General features: G+C 44.4%; 1 protein-coding gene across 1 annotated transcript in view; it reads right to left on the bottom strand.

Annotated features, from left to right (window-relative positions):
- Positions 1-1,805: 1,805 nt before the first annotated feature.
- Positions 1,806-11,011, bottom strand: part of Chmp3 (charged multivesicular body protein 3) — a 39,035-nt gene continuing 29,829 nt past the window's right edge. Inside the window, exons 5-6 of the mRNA XM_004660512.2 lie at positions 5,685-5,799; positions 1,806-2,319 (exon numbers count right to left, since the gene is read on the bottom strand). Of these exons, the coding sequence (XP_004660569.1) occupies positions 2,177-2,319; positions 5,685-5,799 (258 nt within the window). The 3' untranslated portion in view covers positions 1,806-2,176. The remainder of the gene's footprint in view (positions 2,320-5,684; positions 5,800-11,011) is intronic.

The following is an 11,011-nucleotide window of genomic DNA, read 5'->3' as shown; positions in this document are numbered from 1 at the left end:
GATGTGCCACTATTATGCACCTGTTGGCTCATTTGTCCTGGCTGGCCAAATATAAGGCTTGCAATCTCCACTGTTGAGTATCTTCACTGGTGATTTCTCTCTCTCCCATTGAACTGCATGCAGTTGTGGCTTTTTCCAGCTTTCTGTCAGCTGATCTACATGGAAAAGGTTATCATGTAAAGCCAGATGCACTAAGTGGTACATGTGCCTGGAGTTCATTTACAGTGGCAGAGGCTTGGTGTGTCATTCTTCCTTTCTCTTGCTCTGTGTGCAAATAAATAATAAAAGCTGGGCGTAGTGGCTCACACCTTTAATCCCAGCACTCGGGAGGCAGAGGTAGGAGGACTGCTGTGATTTCAAGGCCACCCTGAGACTACAGAGTGAATTCCAGGTCAGCCTTGGCTACAGTGAGACTCTACCTCAAAAACCCAAATCAAAATCAATAAAAACAGTTTTAAAAAAAAGCAATAGAGCTGGAGGGATGGCTTCGTGTGGTTATAGCACTTGCTTGCAAAGCCGAAGAACCAAGGTTTGATTCCCTAGGAACCAGGTAAGCCTGATGCCACAGGTGGCGCATACGTTTGGAATTTGTTTACAGCTTCTGGAGGCCCTGGCATGCCTATTCTTTCTCGCTCAAATGGAAAAAAAAAAAAAAAAAGCTAAAGCTGGGTGTGGTGGTGCACGCCTTTAATCCCAGAACTTGGGAAGCAGAAGTGGGAGAGAGCCTGTCATGAGTTAGAGGCCACCCTGAGATTATATAGTGAATTCCATGTCAGTCTGGGCTAGTGAGATCCTACCTTAAAAAAACAAACACACACAATTAAAGGCTAGGAGTGGTGGTGGTGGCAGGTGCTTGGAATCCAGTACTTGGAAGTCAACAGAAGAGGACTGATGCAAACTGGAGGCCAGCCTGATCTACATAGTAAGCACCAAGCCAGCTAGGGCTATATAGTGAGTGAGACTCTTGTAAAAAAGCACAAGCTGAAACCACTACCCCTTGCTGATAAGGGCGAGTACCAGGAAAGTGCTCTGGAGGCAGGTCTGCTACTCTCTGTGATCAGACTAGAAGGACCCCACTGAGGCAACAACCCAGGCAAGGGTTTCTCCATGCCATCATCTACAAAGGCCAGTTGTGAGACAGTGGCTGGGCTGATCTCCTGTCTAGCTAGTTTGGGGCACACAGAACTTGGATGAGAGGGATCTGGGTTTGAACTCTAGATCTGCCACAGCCTGTGATTAGGCTCTGTCACTTCAGCGAGCTGAGCTGTGTTCCCCATTTGTGAAGACTAACATGAGATCACGTATTTGTCAAACACAAAGTGTGGGGTTATATGTCTCAATGTGTCTAAAAAAATGCCCCAGTGTATGTTGGTTATGACATATGACACTTCCCTCTCATTGGTCAGCTCCTGGCTTGGAGGTGTTGTTCATTGTAAGGCCTATGTCCAATGCACAAGACATCAGGTTCAAAGCAGGCTCAGGTATTAAGAGGGGTGTCCTAAATCCAGAGCTATCTGTTTTGCATGCCACTTACAATAGGAAAGATAGCTGCAAAGATACCCCCGTACACAACAGAGCATAGTAGGATTACCCAGCCAACAGGCACAATAACCAGGGGTTGTTTTGGTAAACTATGATGATGGAATGTAGAAGGGCAGTCCCCACTGTGTGGTGAAGACCATAGAGCAGAAGCCACTTCTGCTGAGCTTCTGGGTCTCACAGGCTTGGCTATAGCACTCTTTTTCCAAGGCCAACATGTGAAACAGTCTGGCAGTTCATTGCATATGACAATTTACAATGGGACCAAGAATTAAAGCAGAAATTTATTCAAGTCCACTTCTATAGTATTTTACACACAAAAATGTACAGAGTCCTCAACATTCAGTCAATCAACTATTCTCAAAATTGCTTCACGAGAAAATGGATTCTTTGCCCTCCCCACAGCAAGATATTTCTGCTGTCTATATTCAGAAAGTGATGCCTTTAATACACCACCTTCCTAAGACCAATCCCTTGGAGATCCCCAAATCTCAGGAGAGAGTGAAGAGATATTAGCATAGAACCTTCTCCAAATGCAGTGCCTCACAAATGGAGGTGTAGTGCAAGAGATACATGGCGTGGCTGCTCCTCAGAGGCATACGCATACACCCAGCAGGAGAACCCGAGCTGGGTGGCCCTAGCTGCGAAGTGTGGCCAGCCGGGACTGCATGGCCTCCAGGTCGTCATCCTCCTCCTCCTCGTCTGAGGCAGCCATCGCTCCCAGAGGCTCAGGCTCAGGAAGGGCATCGGTCACTTTACTGGGTGCTTTGCCCAGGGCCCCTGAAAGACAATGTGAAGTTTAACAACCTATGAGCTTAAGAAAATGGTCCCTCAATCCTACCCTCTCATTCCTGGACCAATCTGACAAGACAGAATGACAATGGAACCTGCTATTTTAGGTAGGATTTGCCCATTGTGACAAATGTGTATGGAGCAACTTGTCCTGATAATAACTTTATGGGGGCTGGGGAGATGGCTTACCAGTTAAGGTGCTTGCCTGCAAAGCCAAAGGACCCAGGTTACAGTCCCCAAGACCCACATAAGCCAGATGCACAAGGTGGCACATGCATCTGGAGTTCATTTAAAAAGAAAAAAGTAGGGGCTGGAAAGATGGCTTAGCAGTTAAGGTGCTTGCCTGCAAAGCCTAAGGACCTAGATTCAACTCCCCAGATCCCATGTAAGCCAGATGCACATGGTGGCTCTTATGTCTGGAGTTCATTCTTTTTTATTTTTTATTTGTTTATTGTTTTTTTTTCTCAATTTTTATTAACATTTTCCATGATTATAAAAAAATATCCCATGGTAATACCCTTCCTCCCCCACCCCCACTTTCCCCTTTGAAATTCCATTTGGAGTTCATATTTTTAAGGCCAAAAAAAAAAAAAAAAAGACAAAACAAACAAAAAAAAACCTTTACGGGGTGTAGATGTATTTGAGATGGAATCTTGCTATGTTGCCCAGACTGGTGAAGTCTCATGTGATCCTTTTGCCTCAGCCTCCTGAGTAGCCAGGACTACAAGTATGCTACCACACCCAGCATAAAATCATAATCATTTTAAGGATTTTGATTTCTAGAATTTTAATCCTGCTGTATGTGCTTGTAGTCTGGCTACTTGGAGTTTGAGGAAGAAGGGTCATTTTGGCCCAGAATTTTTTTTGTGGGGGAGGGAGAGAGGGAGGGGAAAGAGGCAGGCTGAACAGATAGCTCAGCAGTTAAAGTGCTTGAATGTGAAGCCTAAGGATCGGGGTTTGATTCCCCAAGATCCATGTAAACTGGATGCACATGGTGATGCATGCAACTGGAGCTTATTTGCAGTGGCTAGAGGCCCTGGCATGCCCATTTTCTCTCTTTCTCTCTCACATACACATACATAAATAAATAAAAATAGAAAAGAAAAGAAGAAATGGGCAGAAAAGTCATGGTTCTAATGCTCCTAAATTACTCAACACTACTCAAAATTTCACTTGAAATTTGAAATTTCTTAGCATAAAACATGATTTTGAAACCAGGCCTGGTAGCACAGGCTTGTAATCTCAGCTACTAGGGAGGTTGAGGCAGGAGGATTGCAAGTTTGAGGCATGTCTGAGGTATAGAATCAGTTCAAGGGCAACTGGGCAATTTTTTTTTAATATCTTATTTTTATTTATTATTTTGAGAGAGAGAGAGAGAGAATGGGCACACCAGAGCCTCTAGCCACTGCACACGAATTCCTGACTCATGCACCACCTTGGATATCTGGTTTACATGGGTACTAGGGAATCAAACCTGGGTCCTTGGGCTTCACAGGCAAGCATCTTAACAACATCTTGAGAACTAAGTCTCCAGCCCCAGCCTGGGTAATTTAATGAGACCCTGTCTCAAGATGGTAGGTAGGTATATAACAGATTTAGAGATAGATTATAGACAGACAGATGATGGAAAGAAAGGAGGTTGGACACATAACTCAGTGACAGTGCTTGCCTAGCATGTGTGAGACCTTAGGTTCAATCCCCACCCCAGTTCCACATAAACAAAATAACTACATTGTTAGGCAAGCATGGTGGAACAAATCTAGAAGCCCAGCACTCATTAGGTAAGCAGACTGTTCAAGATCAGCCTGGATTATATAAGACTGTTTCAAGCAACAACAAAAGCCCTATTTTTTTTAATTTCCATAAATGTTTTCTTAGAATAATTGATCCAATAATTAATCAAATGAACAAATACAAATTAAATCCTGCCAGGTATGGTGACATATGCCTTTAGTCCCAGCACTCAGGAGACAGAGGTAGGAAGATCACTATGAATTCAAGGCTAGCCTGAGACTACATAATCAATTCTAGGTCAGCCTGGGCTAGAGCAAAACACTGCCTTGAAAACCCAAAACTCCTCCTCCTCCCCCAAAATTAAGTCCTACCATTTTTATTAAACATAAAACTAAGAAAATTCAGAATAACTAAAGTTTTAAGGCTCCCAGGGATAGCTACTATTTATATTTAGTTCTCATGAAGATAGACCACAGACATGTTTGTGCACTAAAGTGAAACCAGAGTCTTTTCTAGTCAGACATGGTGGCACGTGCCTTTAATCCTAGCACTTGGGCTAAGGTATGAGGATCCCTGTGAGTATGAGGCCAGTCTAGAGCCAGACAGTGAGTTCCAGGTCAGCCTGTGCTAGTGTGAGACCATACTTAGGGGGGAAAATGTCTATGGCTACACTATACTTATTCCTTAAGAAATAACTTGTGGGCTGGAGAGATGGCTCAGTGGTTAAGATGACTGCTTGCAAAAGCTTGACAGCATGGGTTTGATTCTCCAATGCCAATGTAAAGCCAGATGTACAAAATGGCACATGCATCTAGAGTTCATTTGCAGTGGCAAGAGGCCCTAGTGCACCCATGCTTTCTCTGTCTCTCTTCTTGCAAATAAATAAAACAAAACATTTTAAAAAGAATAAAAGGGGACTGGAGAGATGGCTTACTGGTTAAGTGCTTAACTGTGAAGCAGAAGGACCACAGTTTGAGGCTCGATTCCCCAGGACCCATGTAAACCAGATGCACAAGGTAGCACATGCATCTGGAGTTCATTTGCAGTGGTTGGAGGCCCTGGTGCGCCCATTCTCTCTCTCTCTGCCTCTTTCTCTTTTTGTCACTCTCAAATAAATAAATAAAAATAATTTAAAAAAAGAAAAAATAATAACTTGCATACACCAAAATAAAAATGTAAAAGGGATCCAGACGTGGTGGTTCACACCTTTAACCCCAGTACTTGGGAGGCAGAGGTAGGTGGATCACCACAAGTTCAAGGCCACCCTGAGACTACATAGGGAATTCCAGGTCAGCCTAGGCTAGACAGAGACCCTACCTCAAAAAACAACAACAAAATGTAAAAGGGAAGTCAGGCATGGTGTGGTGGCACATACCTTGAAGCCCAGCACTTAGGAGGCAGAGGTAGGAGGATGGCTGTGAGTTCAAGGCCAACAAGGGACTACAGAGTGAGTTCTAAGTCAGCCTGGGCTAGAGTGAGACCTTATCTTGAAAACAAATAAAACACAATGAAATAAAATGGAGTCGGAGACTAGAGTGTAAAGCTACTAGCTAATTTAGTTAAGGCAGGCAAAAGGGTCATGAGAAACAAAAGAAAGAAGATGAATCTTGTGACCATACCTGCTGTAATTTCAAACAAGATTTTGTCGATTTCCATTTCTGCTGCTTCTTCCATTTCTTCCTGATCTTCCATGCTTTCAAATGTGTCTTCTAACATCTCCTCTATGATCCCGGCCTAAATAGAGAATAAACATGTCACCTCCCTTGACTGTTAAACCTGTACCAGACACACTGAGATACCACCTAGAACAAGCTCTGTTCTCTCCATCCTTCCCAGGGCTGCCACACAGGACACGCACATGGCAAAGGAAATGCTGGACACTGCCCTCTCTGCAAAAGACAAAGACCAAAGAGAAACAACTTCTAAATTTAGCACCAATGTTGGGGAGGTTTGGGTGAAAGCCTCTACTGCTATCAGCAGTGCCCCAGTATGTCCCTGATTGGTGGCACTAGGGAAACAACATGCTGAGCTATCTGGGAAGCATCTGCCCTAATATGGCACACACAGTGTGAAAATTGGCTGGAGCCAGAGGAGACACATGGTAACAAAGGACAAGAGCAGGGAGGACATCCAGCAAAAGCCTGAAGAGCACCACAGCGGGGCAGCTGGCAGTTGCTAGCAGAAGACTCATCCAGTGGGTGTGAGGATCACTCAAATCACCAAAGCTTGGCCACCTCTTATGGGAGACAACAAGTATTTCTGGACCCAACAAAGTAAGGCCAGGTAGCTAGGTACATTACTGGAAACCTGTGCCAGAAAGCATCAAGGGTGAGCCGGGCATGGTGGCACATGCCTTTACCAGCACTTGGGAGCAGAGGTAGGAGGATCACAGAGAGTTGGAGGCTGCTCTGAGACTACATAGTGAATTCAAGGTCAGCCTGGGCTAGAGCAAGACCCAACCTCAAAAATACAAACAAACAAAGTATTAAGGGTAGGGGCTGGGAAGATGGTTCAGCAGTTAAAGGCACTTCCTTGCAGTCTGCCCACCCATGTTCAACTAATTCCCCAGTGCCCACACCAAGCCAGATGCATGAAGCAACAAATGCACTTGGAGTTCATTTGCAGTAGCAGGGTGCCACTACATGCCCGTAGTTCTCAAATTATAAATAAAAACTTAAACAAAGTAGGGACTGGAGAGATGGCTTAGCAGTTAAGGTACTTGCCTGTGAAGCCTAAGGACCCATATTCAACTCTCCAGATCCCACATAAGCCATATGCACAAAGGTAAGGCAAACACAAGGTTGCACATGCCCACTAGGTGGGCAAATTCAATTGTAGTGGCTGAGGCCCTGGCACACCAAGTCTGTCTCTCTCCTGCTCTCTCTAAAATAAAATTTAAATTTAAAAAAAGGTTGGGGGGGGGGCTGGAGAGATGGCTTAGTGGTTAAGATGCTTGCCTAAGAACTCATGTTCAAATCTCCAGGTCCTACATAGCTAAACTCAGTGATGCAAGTGCATATGCACCACAAGGGGGCAGACACATCTGGAGTGTGTTCACAGCAGGATGAAGGTCCTGATGCATCCATTCTCTCTCTCTCTCTCTCTCTCTCTCAAAAATAAAATAACTCTCTTGGGCTGGAGAGATGGTTTAGCGGTTAAGCGCTTGCCTGTGAAGCCTAAGGACCCCGGTTCGAGGCTCGGTTTCCCAGGTCCCACGTTAGCCAGATGCACAAGGGGGCGCACGCGTCTGGAGCTCGTTTGCAGAGGCTGGAAGCCCTGGCGTGCCCATTCTCTCTCTCTCCCTCTCTCTGTCTTTCTCTCTGTGTCTGTCGCTCATAAATTAAAAAAAAATTAAAAAAAATAAATGAAAATAAAATAACTCTCTCTGCCTCTTTCCCTCTCAAATAAATAATTTTTTAAAAAATTATTAAGGGCTGGAGAGATGGCTTGGCAGTTAAGGTGCTTGCCTGCAAAGCCAAAGGACCTGGGTTCGATTCCCCAGGACCTAGATAAGCCAGATACATAAGGTGGCTTATGTGTCTGAAGCTTGTTTGCAGAGGCTGGATACCCTAAAGTGCTCACTTCTCTCTGCCCTTTCTCTCTTAAATAAATAAATAAATAATAAATACGAATAAAATAAACTTTTTTTTAGAAAGATAGACAGCTGGAGAGATTGCTCACTGTTTGGATTAACCACTGTTACAGCACTTGCCTACAAAGCCTAATGACTCAGGTTCAATCCCCCAGTACTCACATAAAGCTAGATGCACAAAGTGGCCCATGCAGCTGGAGTTCATTTGAAGTGGCTACCCTGTGCACCCATTCTATCTTCTCTCTATCTCTCTCTGTTACAAATAACTAAATATATAGATAAACAACAAATGGGTAGAAAGGTTGAGCATGGTGGCACCTTTAATCCCAGTCCTTGGGAAGCAGAGGCAGGAGGATCACTGTGAGTTAGAGGCCACCCTGAGACCACACAGTGAATTCCAGGTTAGCCTAGGTTACAATGAGACCCTGCCTCAAACAAGTAAATAAATAAATAGGAAGAAAGTACTAGGGGACCTCCATGGAGCACATACGAGGGCCGGCTGCCATGGCCCAGCTCGGTAAGGTGCTGCCTTCTTCCTGCTCACTAGTCCCCAACTCCCAGGTGAGACTCTGCACTGTTCTTTGCTAGATCAGAGAGCAAAGGTTAGTGCATCATGCTCCCATGTCAGAATGAGTTCCCAAGACAACCCTGAGCATAAAAGGCAGGACAGGGCTGATTGGCCATGTGAGAAGCTACCAGAAAAGAAAAATCCTAGTTGCTTTGCAATCTGAAAGAACTGAGCTTCTTGCTTTGTACATCACGCAAGGAGCAGGTCACGAGATAACTCTGACAGTGGCTCCTCTCCTAACAACCCCAACCCCATGGCAGTCTTTTTTGCTTGTAGATCTCTGAAGCAACTCTTGTTTTAAAAACTATATTCTTTTTTTTTTAAATTTTTTATTTATTTATTTGAGAGAGACAGACACAGAGAGAAAGACAGATGGAGAGAGAGAGAGAGAATGGGCGCGCCAGGGCTTCCAGCCTCTGCAAACGAACTCCAGACGCGTGCACCCCCTTGTGCATCTGGCTAACGTGGGACCTGGGGAACTGAGCCTCGAACCGGTGTCCTTAGGCTTCACAGGCAAGCTTAACCGCTAAGCCATCTCTCCAGCCCTAAAAACTATATTCTTTAATCATGAGAAATGTTCTAAAAATTTGAGGAAAAATAAAGTAAGATTAAAAAAATAAAAGAAAAGAAATAAAAAATAAAAACTATATTCTTGGGGGGGGTTGAGGCAGGGTCTTGTTCTAGCTCAAAGTCACATCAATCCTACCTCTGCCACCCAAATGTAGGATTAAAGGTGTGCGCCACTTCAAGAGCTGAGCCAGGTGTTGTGGTGCGTGCCTTTAATCCCAGCACTTGGAAGGCAGAGGAAGATGGATCACTGTTAAGTTCTAGGCCATCCTAAGACCATATAGTGAATTCCAGGTCAGCCTGAGGTAGAATGAGACCCTGCCTTGAGCCTCATCCCCCCCCCAAAAAAAAACTATTTTCAGGAAGAGAGAGGAGAGAGAGAGAGAAAGATATGCACTTTGTACATTCAGCTTTATTTATGTGGGCACTGGGAAATTAAATGTAGGCTAGCAAGCTTTGGAAATAAGTGCCTTTAACCAGTGAGCCATTTCCCTAGTCCCACCTCTTTAAAAAATAGAAAAAAAAATAGCAGGGCATGGTAGAGCATGCCTTTAATCCCAGCCACCCTGAGACTACAAGGTGAATTCCAGGTCAGCCTAGGCTAGAGCAAGACCCTAGCTCAAAAAACAAAACAAACAAACATACACACACACATACATACACACACATATATATTTGGATGTGTGTATAATGGGTGTGCCAAGTATCCTGCAAACACCAGATACTTGCATCACTTCTCAAGTACAGCCTATATATATATATGTGGCTTGGAAACTGAACCCAGGCCAGCAGGCTTTGCAAGCAATCCCTGTAACTTTTAAGCAATCTTTCCAAGGTCCCCTGAAGTGACTGTTAATTATATCAACCTAGCTAGTGCCCTATTTTGTCCAATGTTGTAGCCTTTCTCAACCAAAATGAAAAACTCATGTTCATGGTCAACAAGGGGGACCTAATGGCCTAGCTAAATAGAAGCCATTTAGTGCAGAGGGCTACTTCTCAACAAATAGTACTTGGGAGGCTGAGACAGGAGGATTTTAAGAGTGAGACCAGTCTGGGCTATACAGTGAGTTCAAGGCCAACCTAAGCTATACAGTGAGACAATGTCTCAAAACACAAACAAAAACCCCCAAACATACACACACACACACACACACACACACACACACACCCCAGCCAAACAGAAAAAGGGGTTCAATTAATGCCTACTAATTGGCTTTTTTTTTTAAAAAAAAAAAAAAGCCTACCAAGCCAGGCATGGGGGCACACACCTTTAATCCCAGCACTCAGGAGGCAAAGGTAGGAGGATCACCATGAGTTCGAGGCCACCCTGAGTCTACATAGTGAAAGAGACCCTACCTCAAAAAGCTAAAAGAAAAAAAAGAAAAGAAAAGAAAAGCTACCAGGACTAAGGAGAAGCTCAGACATTAAAGGCACCTGACTGCAAAACCTGCCAGCCTATATTCAATGATTCAGTTCCCAGAACCCACATAAAGCAAGATATAAAGTGGCACGTGCCTCTGTGATCACAATGTGCCAAAGACAATGGGAGGCCGAGCCAGGAGAACCTGAAGCTCATGGGCCAGCGTGTATGACTTTAATTTGCAGTCTGAGAGTCTGTTTGCAGTAGCAAGAGATAGACCCTGACATGAAGAAGGTGGAGCACAGACACCTCAAACTTGTCCTCTGACCTCCCCATGCATACTGTGGCATGTTAGCCCACAATATACATATAAATAATATAAATAAAATTTTTAAAAGAGCCCTTCATAGTCTACAGCCATACCACCACCCTGAAGAGTCAATCATAATCCAGCCTGTAATGGCCCATCACATTCTGAAGGAAGAAGTTATCATCTTTCATTTATTCACTCAGTCGGCAACTACTCATCAAATTCCTGAGCTATGCCATGAAGCCAGGCAGTGGGATAAATGGGATGACTACGACTGTGCCCTGCTCTCTCAGAGCTGGGCCTCCACGGGAAGCTTCAGTAAGTGCCTGCCTGAGTATCACGGGATGCAGTCAGTCCTTCTGATGCACTCTATGCAAGCTTCCTACAAACCTTTACACATGCAGTGTTCACAAACTATTGTGAAGATCCCTTACCCTCCAGCTTTTTAGAAACAGCTTCCTTTCACATCTGGTGGCTACATACGTTAAAACAGGCAGGTCACTGGTACCCACTTCTGGATGGATAATGAAGCTGGGTACACATGCCCTC

The sequence above is a fragment of the Jaculus jaculus genome, chromosome 6 (genome assembly GCF_020740685.1).
Source record: "Jaculus jaculus isolate mJacJac1 chromosome 6, mJacJac1.mat.Y.cur, whole genome shotgun sequence".
Lineage (NCBI taxonomy): Eukaryota > Metazoa > Chordata > Mammalia > Rodentia > Dipodidae > Jaculus > Jaculus jaculus.
This window is presented reverse-complemented; position numbering and strand designations above follow the sequence as displayed.